The sequence below is a fragment of the Mobula hypostoma genome, chromosome 11, assembly GCF_963921235.1.
Source record: "Mobula hypostoma chromosome 11, sMobHyp1.1, whole genome shotgun sequence".
In the NCBI taxonomy this organism is placed as follows: Eukaryota; Metazoa; Chordata; class Chondrichthyes; order Myliobatiformes; family Myliobatidae; genus Mobula; species Mobula hypostoma.
Genome location: NC_086107.1, coordinates 54269773 through 54294769, shown reverse-complemented (window position 1 = coordinate 54294769; position 24997 = coordinate 54269773). Strand labels below are relative to the sequence as shown.

Genomic DNA, 24997 nt, shown 5'->3' with positions numbered 1-24997 from the left:
GTCAGTGTTTATGGTGGGAGATGTTTTGAACATCACTCAATACAGAGCAGTTGCAGAGAGGAAGCAAATGTCATTTTTAATCACTATCAGGTTCATCGTCACTGGCATATATCCTGAAATTTGTTGTTTTATGGCATTAGTACATTGCAATTCATCATAAAAATAAATATAAATTACAATATGTATATAAAAATTAAAGTAGTGCAAAACAAGAGGGAAAAATAGTGAGGTAGTGCCCATTCCGAAATCTGATGGCAAAAGGAAAAAAGTTGTTCCTGAAACATTGAGTAACTTCTGGATGATCGCAATGAGAAGAGGGAATGTCCTTGGATGATGGGGTCCTTAATGATTGGCACCACCTTTTGAAGGTGTCCTCGATACTGGAGAGGCTGTTGCCCATGATGGAGCTGCCTGAGTTTACAACTTTCTGCAGCTTTTTCTGATCCTGTACAGTGGCTCCTCCGTACCTGACAGAGATACGTGCTATCTACAGTACCTCTACAGAAACTTGCAAGTGTCTTCGCTGACACACCTAGTCTCCTCAAACTCCTAATGACATTTAGCCACCATTGCGCCGCGTTTGTAATTGCATCAATATGTTGGACCCAGCTTAGATCTTCAGAGATATTGACACGCAGGAACTTGAAACTACTCACCCTTTCCATTTCTGATCCCTCGATGAGGACTGGAGTGTGTTCCCTCGTCTTACTCTTCCTGAGGCTCACAATCAGTTCCATGGTTTTACTGACATTAAGTGCAAGGCTGTTATTGTGAGACCACTCAACCAGCTGATTTATCTCACTCCTGTTCGCCTCCTTGTCACTGTCTCCCAACAATAGTTATGTTGTCTGCAAATTTATAGATGGTGTTTGAGCTCTGCCTAACCACAGTGTTGTGGGTGAAGAGAGGGTAGAGATGTGGCATTTGTGAGATGTGCCAGTTTTGATGGTCATTGAGGAGGAGATGTTACTTCTGATCCACACAGACTACGGTCTCCCAGTGAGGAAGCCAAAGATCCAGTTGCAGAGAGATGTACAGAGGGCCAGGTTTTGGAGCTTGTTGATTAGAAGTGAGGGGATGATTGTGTTGCACTCTAAGCTGTCATCAATAAACAGCATCCTGAATAGTGGGCAAACTAGAGAGGTTAGAGGTATATAATTGCCTTGCCTGGTGGCTTAAATGAAAAAGAAGTGGCTACTGAATTGACGAATACGATGGCTGTGATCTTCCAAAAGTCCTTAGATTCGAGAGAAGGATCGGAATATTCGAAAACTGTCTGTGTGTCACCCCAATTCAAAATGAAAGGGAAAAAAATCAGCCACTAATCCTCACATTTATTGCTGGAAAAAATTGAAATCTATGCTAGGGAAAGAACAGCATCACATATGTAAAATCTAACAAAACCATGTCAGAGTGAAGAGAAATTATACATGATAAATTTATTTGAGTTTATTTCAAGAATTGATAAAGGAAAAGCAGAAGTGTGACAAAGTGTCACATAAAACATTAGCACGCAAGATAAGAGCACTTGCTGTCAGGGTTAACACATTATCCTTAATCTAATGAATGAAAGAACAGGCTCATGAGGCAGAGTAAGCCCATACATGTCCTGAACCATTTATGGTCCTCACCATTAACTTTCGATCAGCTGCTGGTGCCCATTTTTCATATGCAAATTGTGTCTAATTAAGTTTTATGCTTCCCATGTTTTCTTGGCATCTAAAGGGTCTTCACTGTGGCATCTGAAATAGAAACTGCTAAACATACTCAGTAGGTCAGGCAGCATCCATGACATAAAACTTCAACCTATTTTCTGATGCAAGCACGAGAAAATCAAGCAACACACACAAAATACTGGTGGAACGCAGCAGGCCAGGCAGCATCTATAGGGAGAAGTACAGTCGCTGTTTTGGGCTGACGATGGTCCTGATGAAGGGTCTCAGCCCAAAACGTTGACTGTACTTCTTCCTTGAGATGCTGCCTGGCCTGCTGTGTTCACCAGCAACTTTCTGAGTTTGTGCTCCCCAAAGGAAAATCAAAATTACCATTAAGTCTCAGAAGGTACCCATGAGTCATTTTGTAAATTGTGTTTTCTGAGAATACATTGCATTTCAAGTTCAGGTTTAAGTTTAATTGTCATTCAACCATTAACAAAACAGCCAAACAAAACAGCTTTCCCCAGGGGCCAAGGTGAAAAACACAGTACCAACAGCCACACACACAGTCTATGGAGAGGAATAAACAATCAACATTTCAGACCGAGACCCTTCTCTCCATAGATGTTGCCTGACCTGCTGAGTTCCTCTAACATTTTGTGTGTGTTGACAAAGCTGCTAAGTCATCCCACAACCAATAGAAAGATCAAATCCCCGCAATCCTACCAAAAATAAGTAGATGGTTCAGTAATAGACTCTGCACCAATAATAATGTACCTTGACCACTGAAGCCTTTGCGTTTCAGTACTTCAGTCAAGTGGTCAAAAGTAGTAAAAACAGGGGTATCCAGGCATATATGTTTATACTGAAAATGCAGGGCAAATCCAGTTTGTTTAATTACTGCTCTACCATTCTACTCCAAATCATCAAGTAGAAGGAACATGTTAAAGAATTTACTATTAATCCGTTTATTTATGTTTAGTCAGTTTCATCAAGATCATTCAGCTCCAATTTTCAGTAAAGTCTTGGCTGATTGATCTGAATTTCAGACCTGGTGTGAAATGCCTAAACAGAGTGCACATGGAGAGGTTCTTTCCAGTCATGGGAGAGCTAAGGATCAGAGGGCACAGCCTCAGAACAGGAGGAGGTCCTTTTTGAATAGACGATGAGGATTTTTTTAGCCAGGGGGTAGTGAATCTGTGGAATTCTTTGCCATAAACAGCTGTGGAGACCAAGTCTTTGTGTATATTTGAAACAAGAGGTTGATTTGTTCTTGATTAGTAAAAGGCATCGAATGTTCTGGGGAGAACGCAGGAGAATGGGGTTGAGAGGAAGAATAAATCAGCAATGGTCAAGTGGCAGGGCAGACTTGATGGGCCAATAGCCTAATTCTGGTTCCAAGTCTTATGGTCTAAATACTATCTTTGAACTTCTTCCACAATGTCAACAAGATAAAGGAGATGGTTATCAACTTCAGGAGAAATCTACAACTCACACCCCTCTTTACGTCGGCAGCACAGCAGTGGAAACTGTGAGCAGTTTCAAACTCCTATGAGTGTACATTTCACACAAACTCCTCACGGTCCTAGAGCAAATTTTACACAATCAGGAAAGCTCACCAGCACCTCTACTTTCTGAGAAGGTTGAAGAGAGTTGGATCGTGCACACGTCATTCTATAGATGTGCAATAGAGAGCATCCTAACAAGCTGCATCACTGCTTGGAACAGAAACTGCACTGCATCGGAAATGGGTAGACAAAACTACCCAACGCCTCACCAACACCAGCCGACCCGTAATCGAGGACGTACATACAGAAAAGAGCCAGTAACATAATGGAGGATCCTACCCACTGTGCTCATGGACTGCTTATTCCACTCCTATCAGGGAGGAGGCTACGAGGCCTCCACACCAGGGCCACAGATTCAAACCAGTTACTTCCCTCAATCAGCAAGACTGATCAACACTTCCACCCAGTAACCCACCCCCCCAACCACCAATACTTTATCATTTCCATTCAGTCACCTTATGTACAGACACTCCTGTGCCTAGCATCACTTATATAAGCTATCTTTTGTATTTATATTTATTGTGTTCTTTTATTGTTATTGTGTTCTTTGTTTCTTTTTGTGCCGCATCGAATCTGGAATAACGATTATTTCACTCTCCTTTATACTTAAGTACTGGAAATGACATTAACAAACTTGAAATTTAATGGAATATGACAGCCAGTCAGCTAAAAATGTTCTCTAATTATCCAGTGGTTTGAAATTAAACAATTCTTGTATTTATTATCTGAGAATTTCAACATCAAGTGCAAGATATAGAACAGTACAGCACAGTACAGGCCCTTCGGCCCACATTGTTGTGCCAACCCTCAAACCCTGCCTCCCATATAACCCCCCACCTTAAATTCCTCCATATACCTGTCTAGTAGTCTCTTAAATTTCACTAGTGTATCTGCCTCCACCACTGACTCAGGCAGTGCATTCCACGCACCAACCACTCTCTGAGTAAAAAACCTTCCTCTAATATCCCCCTTGAACTTCTCACCCCTTACCTTAAGGCCATGTCCCCTTGTAATGAGCAGTGGTGCCCTGGGGAAGAGGCGCTGGCTATTCACTCTATCTATTCCTCTTAATATCTTGTATACCTCTATCATGTCTCCTCTCATCCTCCTTCTCTCCAAAGAGTAAAGCCCTAGCTCCCTTAATCTCTGATCATAATCCATACTCTCTGAACCAGGCAGCATTCTGGTAAATCTCCTTTGTACCCTTTCCAATGCTTCCACATCCTTCCTATAGTGAGGCGACAAGAACTGGACACAGTACTCAAGTGTGGCCTAACCAGAGTTTTATAGAGCTGCATCATTACCTCATGACTCTTAAACTCTATCCCTCGACTTATGAAAGCTAACACTTCATAAGCTTTCTTAACTACCCTATCTACCTGTGAGGCAACTTTCAGGGATCTGTGGACATGTACCCCCAGATCCCTCTGCTCCTCCACACTACCAAGTATCCTGCCATTTACTTTGTATATGCTATGGTAGATTCTATTCCACATTGCCAATTTGCAGGTTTCTTTTTCTCTCCTTCTTCATTCTTCAGCTCGTGTCTGGAAATTACTGAGCTCTATTACTGCTCTGCCAGGAGTCAGTGTCTGTATGTTGAATGCTTTTCTAAAGAAATCTAGCAAACCTCCAGAATTTGTGCCTTACGCTCACCTCCGGATCCGTAGCAAGGTATGAACCAGAAAGTCGTTTATTGTTTTTTGAAATAAATTTGCAAATAAAAATACATAGAAGGTTTTAATATTTCATAAAGTATACACATCAACCTTTAGCAGAATAAAGGAATCACAGCCTGTGAACTTCCAAAATTATATCAATTATAGAAATAAATGATTAGGAGTGCTTTGCCAATGAGATTAAACTGAGTCCGTTGTTTCTATACAACAGTTATCATAATGTATACATTCTTCAAAGAACAACTATTTAGCCCAAACATTCTCTTTTCCAAATTATGGCTGATATCTTTTTCTATTCTTGAGAGGATAGATGAATTTGATGAGTCATTTTTATTATGTATTTGCAGTGGAAGTTACAGCAATAAGAACCAACATTAAGTGTTCAGCAGTCACCATAGCCTACTGTTACTAAGTTTATTCTCTTCACAACCTTTTGAAGAATAGCAAGATTCAACTACCTAAGAAGAATACTACCTGTTGTAATCAGGTTGATGCAGTTATTTCTAGTTATTTTGTGTAGATGTTCAATTAAAAGATTCGTAGCTTTATCCAATAACATCTGCTACAAGATTGTGTTTATATGTTGAGATGAACTGAGCTCAGTAAAGACACAGGCAAAAGCATTGTCACTTGAAATAAAATCTATGTGTCAAAGATATGTCTGTTGTGATCTTATCATGTTAAGGGTCACAATCCCAATAAACAGAGCATATTCTTTTTTTAAAGCATTCCTGTCACTAGAAACCAATGCCAGCTATGATATTTATACGTACTGTGTGTTTTTATTATCACTGCGTTCTTTGTCTTACTCTGTTTCCTTTTTTGCTAATTTGGATCCAGAGGAACAGCTTATTGTTCTCCTTTACACATGTGTATTGGAAATTAAACAGTCTTGAATCTTGACTGCAGGACAAATGGATAGAGTAAGGTTTCTGTTAGATTCTGTTTCACAATTTGAACATAGAACTCTGCTCAAGTGAGCAAATCATTGCTAACAAATCCAATGTGCAATTTTAAAGCCCATAGATTGAATATGGATTTTACTCCAAAAACTGAACAGAAATCTAACAGATTTTTTCTCAATAAATTGACACAGTCACTAGCCTTCACTGGAGGTAGTATATCCTGCTTCTGGAACGTAAGCAATAAACTATTACCTGGGACTCCTCCACAAGTAATTTTGGTGAAGTCACACAATTTCATAATTTTCACTGATACCATTGTTTCCCTTTTTCTGCAATACCAATTGTAACTGCTCTACGATTGACAGCTGAGCCTTCCTGTGCCAAAGCTCCTCCTGAATCTCTCCACCTCTCATTCCTCCTCTAGAAACGCTCCATAACGCACACCTTATTTGACCAAGACTTTCACCATCTGTCCTAGTATTTTACATGTCTTACTATCAAATTATATTTCATTACTTTATTGGATATTTTACAGTATTAAATGAACACAAAGGAGTTCATGAATGGCTGAATGATCTGCCACTACCCCTGTTTATTATGAGCCAAATATTCCTCATGTTCTATTCAATGAAATTTGTACTAAATCTACACTTGTGTCCTTGAATATGTAATTTACTTTCTCTTAAAAATCACACTAAAGCCAAGAATATTGTGTGTTTTGGTCAACATTTCTGACCATCAAATAAAATTATTGGGTAGTTCTTTAATTACTGTTCATTAGATTTTAATTGTTGCTGATAGGCTCTTATTTGTCTGTATCACAACAGACATTCATTCAATCTTCAGCGTATTCATTAGCAATTTAGAGCTGTGATAAAAAAGCTTTACAGTAATTTTCTTTCATTATCGATAAATATTTCCCATTTCTTACTCTACCATCTTAAAATTGAATAACCAATTTTGTACCAGTGTTGGAGATTAAGGACAGCCTCAGTGCTTACAAGAGATGGTTTAGGGATTGTCTCACACCATTTTCACACAGGATCTTTATGCCCCTAACCAAAATTAGAACTGTTTATGCTGCACTTGTGGATTACTCTTTCTATCTCATAGCAGTGCTAACAAAACAATTTTTCTCTTTTACAGCCTTTTCTTTGGGGTGATGGCAATCATGCATTATTCCATAACTCACATCTGAACCCATTACCAACTGGCTGTGAAAAATGAAGCTTTAAATTAGTTGGTGGAAATTCCAGCCCCAATGTAATTTGTGACAGTGTATACTATTCTTATGCATACCATTATAATCCACATTTAAAGTTGATAATAAAAGGCCTTACATAACCTTGTCATTTGTTTCTATACCATCTCTGTAATCCAGGAACAAAATACCTGTGAAAAGTGAATTGAGAATCTGAATATAGAAATGACTGCTGCAATTGAACAACATTTTTAATGTGTGCCTGGATAAAACAAATACTTTGATTTATAAATTCAAACATTTAAGATAACCATAAGATCCATCATTTTATTTAATAACAAGGTACAGAAACGATTTTGCACTATAGCCCATAATTCTGTTTGGTATCTAGTTTTTAATTAAATTCACCCAGTACCACGTGTAGTGCTGACATTATCTTGCTTCGGCAATTACCTAGCAGATGTTAGATAGACCAGTGATCTCTGCCACATTTTGAAGGCTGGGCAGCAATGCTAACGTACAGTCTGTTGCATTTCGGAATAGGTAGAAAAGAGATTTTCATAGAAATTTGTAGATGGTTGGTGGGGGGTGAGTAAGGTGAAATACTTTGCACTTGCAAAGAGCAGGCACAGATTCCAAAGGATTCAATAGTCTCCTTTGTTGCTGCTGTTCCATGCTTCTATGAACCTGAAGTACAAATACTGTAACAAGAAATCTTAAACAATGTAAAAGACACTGTTTAGATTGGTTTGTCAGCACTGCTTGAAAATCACAGCCAATAGTAACTGTTTAAACAATCTTGAACTTTCCTTTGGGGGTGTTTGAATTATTTATTTTGTTATCAAAACCACTGCCATAAAGGACACTGATGCACAGAAAAGACTTTACCTTCGAAATCAGCCTGCTAAAATTTATTCAGCAATGTAAATCATCAAATGAAGACCGATGTTTCCTGAGACTCCATTGTATGTTGCATTGAGCCAGAAAAAGCCAACTGAAATTAGTGAATTATATAAGATGAATATAAATACACAACTGAAAGGTGACTCACAACAGTAACTCATGATAGTGTGAAATCAAATATAATTTGTATAATTTCTATTTTGAAAAATGATTCCCAAAAAAACTGAAAGAGAAACATTATAATTAGAGAAAACATTTCATTGTTAGAACAATGTGAAATTCTGATGATACAACTGTTGTTGGCGGAATTTCAGATGGTGACGAGAGGGCGTACAGGAGCGAGATAGTTGTATGGTGTTGCAGCAATAACCCTGCACTCAGTATCAGTAAGACCAAAGAACTGATTGTGGACTTCAGAAAGGGTAAGACAAGGAATCACATGCCAGTCCTCATAGAGGGATCAAAAGTGGAAGGAGCGAGCAATTTCAAGTTCCTGGGTGTCAATATCTCTGAAGATTAAACCCGGACCCAACATATCAACGCAATTACAAAGGCAGCATGACAGCGGTTATATTTCAATAGGCTTGCAAAACCCTTATCTCTTCGATGGATAAAGATTACAATTACTGTAATTCATGATCCACTGAAGTGTGAGTTTGCTTGCTAACTCCGGCAGAACTGCATAAAATGTCAAATTGCTTCCTTATTCATGAAACAGTGCACAAACATCAGTATAACTGCTTGTGCCTAACGATCAATTTCTATGTTGTAAAAGTTCAGTATATTTTAATTCCATTGAAACTTAATTTTCTGACAATTTCTATCATGTTGCTTTTTTAAAATTTTATTGAGATAATAGTGCATAACAAGGCTTTTCTGGCCCTTTGAGCTGCCCCACCAGCAACTCTAGCCTAATCAAGGGACCATTTACCTTCCAACTAGAATGGAGCACTTTGGTTTAATATGAGGTTGTGTGAGTGTTATTCACAAGAGAAATTCAAGCATTATAGTATCAATGATTTCAGTGAAATCAGAATGCTTTGTCAACCAAATGGCTGTTTTACATTGAAGTAGAAAGTGAATTTTACACAACTTTGACTTTAACTGAAAGTCTGTTTTTTTGGGGTGGTAGGGATGTAACTTCTCTCTAACTCAACGGAAGAAAGCAAGTGTTTCCTACTTTCCCTGTCTGCTAATACCAGTCCTTTAAAAATAACAACTGAAGACATGTCAGAAAAAAAAATAGTCTGTTACAATTGAAGGCCATCCTTCCCTTCAAGTAGAGAATATTCTTAAAACACCTAGAGTTATGCAATTATACAATTTCAGCATCTGTTTCAGATGAATTGAAAAAGCATTAAACCAAGTCAAATGAATATTTTGCACAATTATGATAGCTTGCTTTAACACAGTGACATGTAGTTAATAGTTAAATTCCTCAAGAATATTTATATTCTTGAAAAGTTGGGATCAATTTAGTTCTCATATGTCTTAATGCACTGCTCAATATTTTAATAACAAACGTATAAGTCTGATGGAGATTAATTTCCTTCATGTCTGTTTGACCCATCCTTGTCAAGGAAAGGACTTTGTTTACCTGAACATGTTTCTTCAAACCTGCCATACCTTTATATCCTGCTTAACCAAATGTGTGTAGAAATCAGAGACAATCCTTTAAATTTCTCCTTGTGCCAGATATTGCTGGTATTGAGAGGGGCTGGGAAACAGAAGTAGAGGAAGTGTTAATAGCAACTTCCTGCTAATTGATCTTTTTCCAGTTTCTAGAGTGTGTTTTCAGTGTCTTGTGCATCATATTATGTTCATCCTTGCCTCCCTACTTTCATTTCACTGGAGACTCAGTAAATCACAATTTACTGCCTTACATCTTCCATCACAAGGAGTTTGAGCAGCACCAATTATCCCCGGAATTCATCCTCTTGCACTGCTGGGTGACCTACTATAAGCACACAATTTTCAACCAATTAAGCGGGAAAATTACTTGCCTACGGATGTGCTCAATTATACCAGTAGGCACATTCAGTGAAGCTGTTTATGTCTTTGACATTAACATTCCCATGAAAAGACTGAAATGCTTATAGAGCTCTTCTTTATCCACAAACTATAAATTCTGACCAGTTCCAATCCATTAAGCCAAATGGGATCTTGTATCAAATCTGTTTTAAAATGGATCTCATCAGTTGAAACAAGTGAATATTTTGTCACTTGCATTTAAAAAGGATCAAGCTACATCAACTGATGTTAATGGGGTACAAAGCTATTGACCTTATTTTATAATTGTTGCTAAGCAGTATAAATTACCATACTCGTCATAGAGTATTGATTCCCAGATGTACACTGTAACATGCAAAAGGTGATCCAGATGATAGAATAAGTTGCTTTTATAAAAATGTGCAATAACTAAAATCTTTGTCTGTCATCTCTGAATTTAGAACTCCAGGTTTCTTTTATGATGCACAAATGATGTATGTGGTATAACAGAAATACAGTTTTTCCATTTACTATACCAGTCTAAGAACAATACATATTAATGCTGATGTGATATTTCTGTTGTTGAATAAATGTGATCAGCGCTGGATTAAATTGAGCATCTTTAGAAGAAAAACTATCATTCTTTCCATCCAAGAAAGATGAAGACCTATTCTTCTTAAAATTAAGGTACAGTATAGGTACATCTGATAGTTATCAAAAAAAAGTTTGTTAGCAGGAACAAATAAAATACATTTCATATATCAATAGTTATACACCCAAGAGGTACTTTCAGCTATTGAGCCACTTTATCAATAGTATCTCCCTGCCCCTCCAACCCCCGATAATACACCATATCAGGAGTGAAATGAACACCTGCAATAAATGCACAAAGTATAAAATAACTTAACAAAATATTATTGCTTGATATTTTATAGCAAACACAGCAGCTATTTGGCAATAGAAACATTAGTCAAAACAGGGGAGTAAAATTAAATAACTTATTTTTAGCTGGGGATAATTTAAACAATTCCAGAAACAACATAAAAAGGAAGCAGCCAATAATGGCTGTGAAAACAAAGATGGAAGGATGATACAAAGGCTTTTTAAAATTTTTAAATGAAGATGAAATGCGGAAAATAAAAATTGGCTCTATAATATCTATTTGCCAGAATATTTAATGAAGTACCAGAACTACCAGGATGCCAAAACAAATGGCATTTAAAAACACAGAAATAGGAGTTCCATGCTGTCTGGCCTCTCATGCCGACTGCTATTTAGTAAGACTATGATAAATCTTTTAGGTCAGCACTATTTTCCTGCAGTGTCCTTATATCCTTCAGTTCTCTTAATGTTAAAAAAGATATTAATTACTGCCTTCAATATACTCAGCACTTGACTGTGAACCTTTTGGAGAAAATAATTATTTTTTATCTCTGTCCTGAATGGCTGGTCTGTTATTCTGAGACTGATCCCTGGTTCTAAATTCCCTAATCTGGGAGAAAGATCAACTCTGCATCTACTCTGTCACACCACTTAAGATGCTCATTTTAAATCACCGATTTCCCTGAATGCTATGAGGTAGAACTTCTACCTACTACTTACAGGTTTGAAGACTTTGAAATCCCATTCTTGAGCTTGGACAGGACCCAGTGTATTACTGTTACATTAATTTGCGAAAAGCTCAGATAAGCTATTAATTTTAGAGTTTGATAGCAGCCATGAAGTTAGCCAGTATGTATAAATGGAAAGTTTGGAAAAAGACAGATTCTCTAAGTATAGTGTTGCTTTGTGGAATTTTTGCCAAGCAGTACGATTAATTTCCTTTTTCATTTTGGACTGTGTTGCTATTCGCCAACAAACAAATGTATTTGACATTTTACTGTCAATTAAACAATATTCAACATTCCCTTTCTCCAAAATACATTCAAATGCAATGGCTAACTGCAAAGTTCAAAATTGTAAAAGTTACTGTTCCTTGTAAAAGCAACTTCTCTCAAAACAGGAGCTGCTTTGTTTCATAGTAATATTTTAATCAAATCCCTCAGTTTATACACATTTTTATCTCATTTGGTTTTAATTAGAATATAGAACAGTACAGCACAGAAACAGGTCTTTTGACCGAATCTTGTGCCGAACCAAATGGATTTGTGATCAAATCACCAACTAAACTAATCCCTTAAGTGAAAAAAGAGCTAGTGCTTTCCCAGCATACATGAGGAATAAACTCTTCTTGGGCTTCCAGCCGGGTACAGGTGTCAATTATAACCAACATTTCAATGACAAACTTCTTCAGGGATTGATACCTGTACCCGGCTGGAATCCTAAGAGTTTATTAATTCCTTATGCCTACACATTGTCCATATCCTTACATTTTTGTCACATTCACATGCCTATCTAAACGTCTCTTAAAAGTCCCTAATGTATCTACCTCTACCATCACTCCAGGCTGCACATTCCAGGCACGCATTACTCTCTGTGTAAAAAAACATGGCCCTCACATCACCTTTAAAATTACTCCTTCTTGCCTTAAATGGATGCCCTCTGGTATTGGATATTTCAACACTAGGAAAAAGTTTACTCAATTGATGCCTCTCATAATCATAATTAAATCTCCCCTCAATCTTCGCCACTCCAGAGAAAACAACCAAATTTTGTCCAATCTCACCAAACATCTTGTTGTGTATTCACCAAGTACGAATCTTTTCCAAAGAGAGCCAAAGTTGATGACTTTCCTTTTTCCTTTAGACTTATTTAACTTTGTATTTAAGATTGCTCTTTACATACTCAGGAATACACTCTGCAAAATTTCTAATTAAAATTAGCATGATTATTAAACGCTAATTATAATGAAACTGAATTGCATTAAATCATTTAAATTTATTACATGAAACACTAACAGAACTCATAGAAATTTATCATGCATGCAATATGGCATCAGCGACCAACACAACTAATGGCAACATCCTGCAGACAGCTCATGAAACTACTACTTCTCCTTCTTTTAAATATACTTCTACTACTAATCTGTGTTCAACTGGGGCTTCTAATTTACAGTTTTGAAAATTTGGCTGAGTGGAATAATAGCAACAACCTCTCACTCAATGTCAGTAAGACCGAGGAACTGGGAGTAGACTGCAGGAGAGGGAAACCAGAGGTCCATGAGCCAGTAATCATTGGAGGATCAGAGATGGAGAGGGTCAGTAACACTCTACTTCCTCAGGAGTCTGTGGAGATTCGGCATATCATCAAAAACTTTGGCTAACTTCTATAGATGCGTGTTGGAAAATGTGCTTACTGGCTGCATTACAGCCTTGTATGGGGACACCAATGTCTTTGAGCAGAAAATCCTTCAAAGGTAGTGGATTCACCCCAGTACATCAGAGGTAAAATCCTCCCAACCATTGAGCATATTTACATGAAAAGCAGCAACCATTATCAAAGATCCTCATCACACAGACCACACTCTTTTCTCACTGCTGCCATCAAGTAGAAGGTGCAAGATCCTCAGGACTCGCACCAGCAGGTTCAAGAGCAGTTACTACCCCTGAACCATCAGGGGTTAACTACACTCATATAAGGACTTTTGTTATTTCATGCTCATTATTTATTGCTATTATTTATTATCTGCATATGCACAGTTTGTTTACTGTTTGCAGATCTTGTTTAGTTATTGTTCTATAGATTTGCTAAGTATGCCTGCAGAAAAAGAATCTCAAGGTTGGATGTAGTGACATGTATGTTCTTTTATAATAAATTTACTTTGAACTTTGAGCTAAGGCAATTTCAGATCCCATTTGCACAGGAATTTGCTGATATTTCCCCTCAAGAATTGTGGGGAACTCTTGTGTCCATGAATTTCCTGCACCAGAAAATCAAAAATTGATACCAGTTTAAGCTAACTTTCAGCTGCAGACTACAATGGACTATTTAATTTTAAACCCTAACAACAATCAGATTTTGCTTGTTTAGAGCTTAAAAGCATGCCTGTACCTTTGCCTGTACTGGAATCTTTGCCATGATTTTGTCTATTCATTTTAAGTATTATCTTTGTAATTTAGCATGTTCGCTTATTTTGCTTTCCATGCTATTCCTATTTCATCATGAAATCTAGATAAGCAACCTTTCATCCTATTACCTCTGTAATTTTCATGCCTGTCCTGGGGTAGGTCACCACTTACCAGAAACTTATCAGGATGGGGCATATAAGTAAAAGATCAGAGACTAGGCATCCTGTTGGAACTGACTCCCCAAGTATTTTTGTAAATGAGAAGGTGCAATCCAGCTCACTGGGTTATGCCTCAATTGCTTGGATGAGTTCTGCCCAACACTTATGAATCTGAACATTATTGAAGGCAAAACAGTTCTCTATCAGTAGGACAACGTGGAAGTCTGTACCATTTAAAAGACTCACTAGAGCAATTGCCAAGTCTTTTCTTATAGCAATACACAAAATCTTTTATCTCTACCAATTAGAAGAAGAACAGCAGGTGTACGAGAATGAAACAAGTGCAATCCCTATGTCAATCACTACTCTGACCTCTATATCATCTTTCCTGATGAGTGCTGGCTGATGAACAGCTGACCCACTGACTGTTTATTTCCTTCCACAGATGCTCCCTGGCCAGCTGAGCACCTCCAGCACTTTGTGTGAATTGCTCTGGATTTTCAGCATCTGCAGAATCACTTCTGTTTATCATCTTTTATGTTCACATGGTCCAAACATCTACAATCTACAACAGGCAATAGCTCACCAGTACTAAATAAATCATCACTTTACTAGGTACCTCCTGTACCTAATAAAGTGGCCAGAGTGCATGTTCAGTTTTCTGCTGCAGTAGCCCATCTGCTTCAAGGTTTGATGTGTTGTACATTGAGATACTCTTCTACACACCACCGTCGTTATATGTGGTTATTTGAGTTACTGTCACTATCCTGTCATAGGACAGGACTGTGAGAATAGCTGAGAGGATCATAGGGATCTCCCTACCATCCATTAGGGACATTTATTAGGAGTGCTGCATATGCAGGGCCCTTAGTACTGTATTAAGGATCCCACCCATCCATCCAGCATTGTCTTTTGACTTTCTACCATCAACGACAGCAGTCAGGATGAGAAAGTTTCTTCCCCCAGGCCATTAGGCTTTTGAACTCCTGGCCACATTGTACTCAAGAGTCACTGGTTAATCTGTTCTGTACAGCAGAATACTTAATACTAATACACTTTAATTTGTTATTTATGTGTGATTCATCTGTAGATTTTACCCTCACCTTCATAAATTATTGTGTGTTATGTGCTATACACCCTGATTCAAAGAAACACTATCTCACTTCTATATACATGTATGCAGCTAAATGACAATAAATTTCACTTGACTTGAACCAGTCTGGCCATTCTCCTCTGAACTCTCATTAATAAGGTGTTTTCTCCCACAGAACTGCCACTCGATGGACGTTTCCTTGTGTTTTATGCACACCATTTTCTGCAAACTCTAGAGGCTGTTATGTGTGAAAATCCAAGATGATCAGCAGTTTCTGGTATACTCAAACCACCCCTTCTGGCACCAGCAATCATTCCATGTTCAGAGTCACTTAGATCATATTTCTTCCCCATTCTGATATTTGGTCTGAACAACTGAATCTCTTGATCATGACTGCATGTTTTTATCTATTGAGTTGCTACTACATGAAGAATTAAATATTTGCATTAATAAGCAGGTTTACTGGTATATCTAATAAAATGGCCAGTGAGTGTACTTACCGTAGTAGGAAACAGTAATAGTAATTGAGTGCTTCATAAGAAACACTCACAAATGACTAATGAATAACACCATTTATATACATGGTGAAAAGATGATGGCACTACACAGATCCTTGTGGAACTGCAAGATTAATATCCTGCCAATTTGACCACCTGGCCATTATCCTAACTCTGTCTCTTGTCTCTCTGGTGCAAATTCCTTGCCAGGACAATAATTTGTCTTCAATTTCATAACATTTATTTTACAAACATTAATCTCCCATATTTGAAGTCTGATTTCACCCAGCATCAACAACTTTTGTGGGAACAAGTTTTGATTTTCAGCGTCACTTGGTAAACAGGGTCTTGATTTCATCTGTTTTTATTTAGAAGATTACATCCAATTGTTATGGACGTCTATGAGCAGAAATATATTTTAAACATTCTAGCAAATCCTTTAAATTATACTTTAATTGTATCATTTATTATTGAATGGTGACAGTATAAATCTTACATTTCTCATAAATTCATAAAGTTAATAAAGGACAAACTCAAAGCTAATAATAACTATGGAGAAATTACAATTGAATTTGAGATTATTTGCCAACAGGCCAGTATTACATGCATTTTGAGTACCTGCAAGAAATGAAGCACCTGCAAATATCAATGACAAAAGAGCTTTCCAAACTTGGCGAAATGATATGACAGCAACATCCATTACATTGGATCTTATGAGGAAAGCAAAGCAATCCCCATTCATTAACACTCTCTTTCTATCCAAGCCAAACCTGAAGTTAACAATTCATGGAAAATCAGTTATTAACATGTAACATGAGGTTATACTTATAATCACAAGTTACATATCAACTATGATGAAGCATGTAAAATTCTCTACATACAATGACTGTTATCACTCCATATTTTACTGTAAACAAACTATGTTTTTTTAAAAAATGTCGACATTGGCAAGGGATGATTGTAATTTCCATTCTGGCCAGTTTCAGCAATGAGCGCATTATTTTCACTGTGGTTACACACAGAGTTCTTCAGCTCAGCACCAAACCAATATTCTTGCATCCATATCAACTTTTCATTTCCCACATTATTCATATTTTTAAAGAATTGCTTATGACGTGGGCCTGTGTCCATCAGATACTGTAATTTTACATGCAATCTTTGATGCCAGAGAGAAGTACAGTGGATTCCGGTTAACTGGGATATATCAGGACCAGTACATTTTAGCCCAATTAAGCAGCTGTCCCAATTAGCTGAAGCTTCATAGAAATAGTTAAAGAGGCATAAAACAAGACAAACTACCACTTAACTGAGTAACAAATTATGTACTTAAATAAAAAAAAACAGAACAAATTAAAATGCTATCAATACTACCACTACAGTGCTATGAAACTATTAGTTCTGAACAGTTGTCAACAAAGGAATTAATCCAGTGTATGCTATCACGTTCTTTTGATTGTAAATGGACAAAATCAGCACAGATACCTGATATCTAATGGACTGCCTTCATACAATCTTTTCAATGATTACATCCTCCAAATCTCCATTTTCATTGGAACATTCAAGATGATTGTCGATACTTTCAAATTCTTCATAGTTCCTAACTTGTTGAAGTAGAGAAATCATTTCAGTTTCACTCCAGGATGTTTCTGGCATCTCCAAGTCTGAATGCTTTGAAACACGGTGAGGAAAACAGTTCTGACTTGTCTTACTGTATATTTCTTGCCAAATATCAGTGGCAAAAATCCCTGCTTTTTGAACACAAATACACACAACTGATGCTATTGAAAAACTGTTCGCTCCAAGTACGGTGTAGTGTCTAACGGCCATGCAAGTGCATATGACTGACGCGAGTTAGAAACTGTTCAGCAACAGTTTCCTGTCCCTGTTAAGTGGCATAGTGTCCCAAATAAACAAAAGGAATCCCAGCTATTTTCTTGATTAGTTTTTGTTCCAAGAGTTAGCCCAAATAAGCTACCACAATTATCGAATGGCCCTAGTAAACAGAATCCACTGTACCTTTCATCCCACTGCCATCAAATCATATCATATCTCATACACTGAGCCTTTCATATCATCGTTAGACACAAATAAAAATAACACAATACACTTTGAAACAGAAATTTATTGATGAAAATAACAAAGTTCATTAAAATGTTCAAGCACTGTGCACATGTGTTCATTATTTATAAAGCAGTTTTATATTCCACCTACAAAAGGACATGCTTTTTGTTAAACAGCCACAATGGGAAAAATTAATTTTTTTCCTCCAGGTAATATGAAGGGAGCTCAAAATCAAAGGAAACAGGCATACAACATCATACTATGCTCTTCTGCATACCGGCTTCACAGTGATTATCTTTTGAGATTTTGGGCCCAAGTTCAAAAAAGGATCTAGAACCAGATGCAATTGACAGCAGCTATCAGATCATTTAAAATTAAATTAACCCTCAAAGCAGGCCACATCATTCATCCTCCTGATTTAGAAGAGTTGGAATGATGATGAAATAGAAACAGCTTCCAGATTATGGGGAGGTCATCAAAACTGAAAATGTTAAGAATACATTTTTGGAGTGCTTCTCTTAATGCTTCTGCTGAGTTTTATTCTGAGTTACCGACAAATCTGACCAGCATATTCAGTTTAATTTCAGTATTCAATTTTAGGTTATCTTTTTAACATAAAAGTTCAGGTTTTCTTTTAAGAAAGGGTGTACCATGTAATATTGATTCTTTGTAAACCAATTGCCATTCTTTACCTCCAAGCAAATGGCATGCAGAATGTGTTTCCATTAGTATTACCACACTGTGTAATTAACATGCATTTGGCAGTTCTGACTTTATATTCTATTGTCACTGTTACTTTCAGGTATTCATCATAGCTTGCTTAGCATCATTAGTAGTCAATGCCTAAATGTGCAATACATGCCTGTAATACAGCAGATTCTTACCTTTTCATTCTTGTAATTTTGAACCCTGTAAATGTGTCATTATTTTAAAGCATACTAAGTGACACTCACAGCTGTTCTTTACAAAATACTTTGATACAGCTTGATACTTGATTTTAGTCATATGAATATCAACAAATGTAGTTTCTTAAGCAGCCCACGATCTCACTAACAAAAAAAAATTCAGCATATGATATTACATTGAAATTTTCAAACGGCTTTTCCTGATCCCCAGATCATTGTCAAAGTATGGAAACACTGAGGTGACAATAAGCACATTTGGCACAGTTCAGCTTCCAAATATGGTGCCATAAATGTGCAATAATTTAATTAACAATTTTGTGTACTATGTTGTTGGTTAATGCATAAGAGTGTAATTGTTTTTAGTTTTGATCAACACCAAGGTCAAGGTAAAACTGGTTAAATTTAAAGTTACGCTGCTTTAGTGCTGTTCTTTCATCTAATTTGAGAAAAATACGTACTACTATATTCATATTTTAATAATAGCCACACAATTGAGCTTGTCAGCTAAGTAATAAAGAATGCTCAGGATACAACAAAACCAGCATTAAAGACAAATTCAATTATGGTATGATAGCAGCACCTAAAAAGGAAGGAATTTTCAATGCAACTGGCTCTAGAGTCTAGACTAAAATTGAGCAAGTCAGCTAGTCCCAAAATCATTACTTGGCTTTTCTGTCTTTTCACCTTTCCAAAAAGTGTAATGTACCATATTAATCTTGCCATGACAGGTGGAGAATAAAAAATTACACACTTTTTGTGGGTAATTTTAAATTTAATTTTTGTTTTGTTTTATGCCCAACATTATGGGAAATGTGATTTTTTAAATCAGTTTCCCTGCAGTTCCTATCCATATGAACAATAACATCCCAACAGCAGATCAGGACAAAGTAATAAAACACAACTATGAGCGAAGAAACTTTATGTCCCAGACATTATTGGTTCATATCACAAATATTCTGTAGCTCTTTTAATTGTGTACTAAGGTTCACTGCAACCCTCCAATAATACCAGCATCATCACTGATAAACAGCATATCTCCAGTGTTCGGCTAATGTATTCTAGTTAATTCTTCAACAATTTTTATCAGATCATCTACAGTTGCTTCTCTTTTCATCCCACTTCCATCATCAATCTGGAAAAAAGAACGACAATCTTTTAATACACCATGCTCAACATTTTGTTGATCTAGCAAGCTGAGGCTACAGTAATAAGAATTGCCAACTACAATGCAGGGAACTTATCTGCTGATTTCAAATCAAACCTCTAATCAGCAAAAGATGCTCCATAGGTCAGAACAAATCTTCCAACAAAAACTCATGGGGTTTTAATAGAAGCGGTGGAAAATAAAAATATTCACTGACATTACTTTATCTTTGGAAGTCCGGGTTTAATAATGCAGTATCTTCTCAGGAATTAAAAGAGGAGTTAAATTCCATCACAAACAAGAGAAAATCTGCTGATGCTGGAAATCAAAAGCAACACACACAAAATGCTGGAGGAACTCAGCAGGCTGGGCAGCATCTACGGAAGTCAACGTCTTGGCCTGAAACATCGACTGTACTTTTTTCAATAGATGCTGCCTGGCCTGCTGAGTTCCTCCAGCATTTTGTGTGTGTTCGAATTGAATCCCATTGTAAGTTTGGCAATACTTAGTAATTGAAAGCCTTTGACATGCAAGAAAAACGAATTTCAGGGTAGCATCTGGTGACATACACATACTTTAATAATAAATTTACCTTGAACTCTGAACTTCAAAATATTATATTCTTTAAAAGATCATCAAATACTGCAAGTTACTTCCACCAAGTCTTGATCAAAGTCTAATACTCACTTCAACTGAACTACAAACCATTAGTTTGGATTACAAATTTTAAATCACATTTTTATCATAAATTGTTGTCCTTGGTCACATATAGCTGCAGTAATTTAAACTGCCAATGCATTATATGGTGAAAAGATTCTGCTACACAGAGATTAAACAAATAGATTGTTTTAATCTATGCACTGTCAAAATATTTTTAACACTTTTGAATCATAATTCATTGTGCTGATCTAAAATGACCAGGCTGTAAACATTTTCCCAAAGTTACATGAATAATTTCCATTAGAAATCCGCAATAAATGCACAAGTACTTTCCTCATCCAAGGGAAATGGAAAAAGGTTGGTCTGGAGAACAGTAAACTGATTAGAAAACAACCATGTTCCATTATTACTACTTATTTCATTTTTGTATATTTTGTGCCATGACACAAGAGAAACTAGCATATTCTGTATTTTCCATTTACCTCACTGTATTGATAAAATTGTGTGGGATAATCTTGTTACATCCAGAAAAAGTGAAATAAAGCAACCTGCATGTACCTCCCTGAACTAGCAGTTTAGCTACAGTAACATTTTGTGGCCTTGTGGCTCCCCAAGACCTAGGCTTCAGTTCCACACTGTTTGTCACATGGATCAGGCTATGAGTGATGATGAGACCTTTGGACAATACATTACATTCCAAAGGAGCCAATAAGACCACAGTGACAGGCTGTGTTATCGAAGGACCTTCACTTTTCTCCTGAAATATTTTTGAAATTATTTAAATAATCAAAAAAATTTTAAATATCAAGTTGTTAATTAAAATGAATATACACTGAAATCAAAAAGTAAGTGACTAAATAAGCAACGCTGGATTCTTCATACAAAGACTATCTGGCCTCTGTGCAATGTACAGAATATACCAGGACGCAATTCTAGGCTGTAGCAAGAGATTGATTTGGTACGTTTTTTACTTCTACACAGTGTACAAGTACCGAAATCTGCAGCGTGTTCACACTTGTAATGCATCCAGTCAATAGCTCCATGGAGCTGCTATACAACGGAGCTGTCAGCACAATCTAGTACAATGCCCTTGCCCTTTTCAATTCAATCCCTAGAGAAAATCTACTTTTAACGACGCTATTAAAACACAATTCCTTCACTTAATTAGTTACATAGTCATACATTACCTGCAACCCTGCAGCCACCTCCTGCATTTTAGGTCGGCTAAGATCCAAGAAGCTCTCTATAAGGTCTCCATCTATGAAACCTGCAGCAGGTTCAGTCTTCCTTTCGGAGTGAAATGATCTCCAAGTAAAGAAAGGTCAAGGAACAAAGATTTTCAAAAGCAGTTTGTTCACAGAATGCAGCGAATAAAAAATTCATGTTGAATCTGCTCTCCAGATAAACAAGAAAACTTCTCTTTTTCTTCTCAACACATCCCTCAGACCTTAAAATTCCCAGCTCCCAATTTCAGAGACTCAAAGAGGTATCAGAATCATTGTACTGTTAATGAAGCATTAGTTTTAACAAACATCACCGGAAAACTTATTTTTCCCATTGGACACCAACATTTGAAGTTGCATTCATAAATTGACAGCATTGTACTGAATGTGATGGAGATCTCATATTCAAAGAATTGATGTGGAGCAAAATGTGAACTTCATTCTCCAACTCTGTTTAAAAGATTTGAAGAAAAATATGTCCCGTTTGAGAATGGATTTAGATTTTAAAAAACATTCAAAAGCACTTCAAATGACATTTGCAGCCAATAGACTCTTCCAGTTTAATAATAAGTTTTTGGCTATGCAGATAATGTTCATAATAACATTCCAATAATTTCCTTCAGCCTTTTAGAAATCATTTCAGAGAATAGTAGGGGGAGAGGGTCATGCTAAACAATCAAACATTGGTTAGATCACACCTGGAGTACCTTGTACTGTCCTGATTGTTCTAAAAAGGATACAGAAGCAACAGAAATTTAGAAGGATAATACCAAAATTATCAGTGGCTACAAATAAGGAAAGAGTGAATTAATTGGATATCTTTTTCCTTCAGAAAGTGATACAGGCGCTTAACATGATGAAAAACAGAGAAGGAATGTTTTTGAATGTAGAAATAACTTAATTCAAAACCAAAAAGAAATCCAAATGATTTTTAAAAAAATATCTTGAATGGTGGGTGTGGAACCAACCACCTCTGGGATTGAATTCTTGTGAATGGTTTAGATGCATTTAAGGCTAAGTATGAAGGGCAGGAAAATAAAGGGTCATACTGATAGACTTGGATGTGAGAAAAATACAAATGTAGATGGAGGCTCAAATAAAGCATAATGCCAGTATAGATAAGTTGGGGCATGGTCTATTTCTGTGATATACATAATATGTAATCCTTCACAATCCCATGTAGATGACTTCATAGAAAAGATATAATGAATGTTCAATCTTGCCCACGCTTTTGATAACTTTATTCAGTCGATTTTGGACTTCAAAAAGGAAGTTATACCAGCTCTCAGATAATGAAGTAACCAAACCTGTAAAATAATCATCAGTAAAATAACTAACAGTGATAGGACAGTGTAATTTCTTTTAAAATGTTATTTAACATGTTAATTAATTTAAGTAGTACAAGGTTGGAGCACTGACCCTGCAAATGTGACTTCAGCTGCCAATTCTACAAACCCGTCCCTCAATATATCCTTTTTTTCAACCTTGCAAACAATTATTAAAACTTACCAACCCTTTCAACCAGTTTTGGTCCTCTGTTTTAATATCTCCTTTTGCAGTTCAGCCAACCATATCATTTGCTTCCCATATGGAAAGACCTTGCCACCAGCTGCCTTTCAGGTTTAAACCCTCTATAATCTTTTCTAAACAAAAAAAAAAGGCATTTGCTCCTTTCTCCAACTTTGCTTCAATTGTTCCTGGTCATTCTAAGTTGATGCTTGTAAAGGCTTTGCCAGTTCTGTCATTACATATATCTGGATTTTAAGTGAGTGACCACATAAATTACCCAATGCAGGAAAATCTGGGGGTTTTTCAACATTTTACTATTTTATTTGCACCAGTTCTTAACTGTAAAGATTCTTACTGCAGACAAAGGCATAAATCCTGTGTACTGTTCTTCCTGAAAACCACGATGAAACACTATTAGACTTGCAAACCCTGCGACTTTGTGATGAATATAATGTATTATTCTCCTCCTGGAAAGAAAATGCTCACACTGATTTACGGCTGGTGATGATCTCTCTATTTCCCCTATACTTGTAACTGGACTTCTGTGTCATTCGCAAGGAGGAATAAAAAATCTGAACAAAGTGGCAAGAGACAGCAGTAGGACAAAATATATTTTTGCAATATAAACAAACTTTCAAATCAAACAATGGCAGAACAACAAAAAGCAATATATCCATTCAAAAGACAAAAGTACACTAAATTGCCATGGACACACAAGAGATGCTTCAGATGCTGGAACTCTGGAAGAGACATATGAAAAGCCGGAGGAAATGAACAGTCAGCGTTTCAGAGTGAAACCCTTCATCAGGGCTGGAAAGAGGGCAGAAGCCAAAATAAAAGGGTGGGGGAAGGGGGAAGAGGAAGAGTACGAGTTGGCAGATGGGCGAGTCCAGGTGAGAAAGTGAAGGTACGTACATGGGAGGCAGGGGCTACAGGGGATTGGGAATGATGTGGGAAGCTGGGAGGTGATAGGCAGAAGAGGCAAAGGGTTGATGAAGACAGAATCTGATAGGAGAGGACAGTAGACCATAGAATAAAAGGAAGGTGGCAGGAGGAAAGTGTGGGTAATGGGCAGAACATGAGGGTAGCGAAGGGGGAAAAGAAGAAGTAAAGGGACCCGAAGGATAAGCAGAAATAAAGAGAGGGGGAAACAAGAAAATGGTTACTGGAAATTGCTGAAATCAATGCTGTCAGGTTTGAAACTACCAAGATGGAATATGAGGTGCTGATCCTCGAGTACCAATATGGCAGTAGAGGAGGCTATGGGCAGATATGTTGGTGTAGCAATGAGAAATTGAATTAAAATGGCTGGCCATCAAGCTGACTGTTAAGGCAGATGGAGCAGAGTGCTTGATGAAGCGATCCTCTAATCTGAATTGAGTCTCACGGTTGTAGAAGTGGCTGTACGGGGAACATCAAAAGCAATAAACGACAAGATGGATTCACGTGTGATGTCCTTCCTCACCTGAAAGGACAGTATGGGGCCCTGAATGGTGGTGATGAAGCGGGATGAGGAAGGGTTAGGTATAACAATTAGTGCAATTGCAAGGATAAGGCAACACCTCACATTCAAGCCTGTTGGGGTCATTTACTGTATCTGATGCTCCCGAGGGTCTGCTTCGTTAAGCACCTTCACTCCATCTGCCGGTGGCCGTCCATTTTAATCCTACTTCCCATTCCAACATTTCTGTCCTAGGCTTCCTCTATTGCCACGGTGAGGCCACTCTCAGGCTGTAGAAGCAACACCCCATACTCCATCTGGGTAGCCTCCAAGACAGTGAATTCTCTAACTTTCAGTCCTTTCTACTCTTCCCCCCCCCCCACTCTCTCAATTCCCCAT

At 37.2% G+C, this 24997-nt stretch overlaps 2 protein-coding genes across 4 annotated transcripts in view; one reads left to right on the top strand and one right to left on the bottom strand.

Moving 5' to 3' along the window:
• Nucleotides 1-19736, top strand: part of LOC134353753 (galanin peptides-like) — a 39780-nt gene extending 20044 nt beyond the window's left edge. The window contains exons 6-7 of one of the 3 annotated variants that reach the window (XM_063062088.1): nt 4764-4897; nt 6954-7163. In XM_063062088.1, the coding sequence (XP_062918158.1) occupies nt 4764-4897; nt 6954-7034 (215 nt within the window). In that variant the 3' untranslated portion in view covers nt 7035-7163. Of the gene's footprint in view, nt 1-4763; nt 4898-6953; nt 7164-15333 lie in introns of those variants that run through there. The other 2 variants (XM_063062089.1, XM_063062091.1) reach the window with 2 other exon arrangements.
• Nucleotides 19617-24997, bottom strand: part of ddb1 (damage-specific DNA binding protein 1) — a 78005-nt gene continuing 72624 nt past the window's right edge. Inside the window, exons 25-27 of the mRNA XM_063062085.1 lie at nt 22853-22955; nt 21613-21736; nt 19617-19753 (exon numbers count right to left, since the gene is read on the bottom strand). Coding sequence (XP_062918155.1) covers nt 19670-19753; nt 21613-21736; nt 22853-22955 — 311 coding nt within the window. The 3' untranslated portion in view covers nt 19617-19669. The remainder of the gene's footprint in view (nt 19754-21612; nt 21737-22852; nt 22956-24997) is intronic.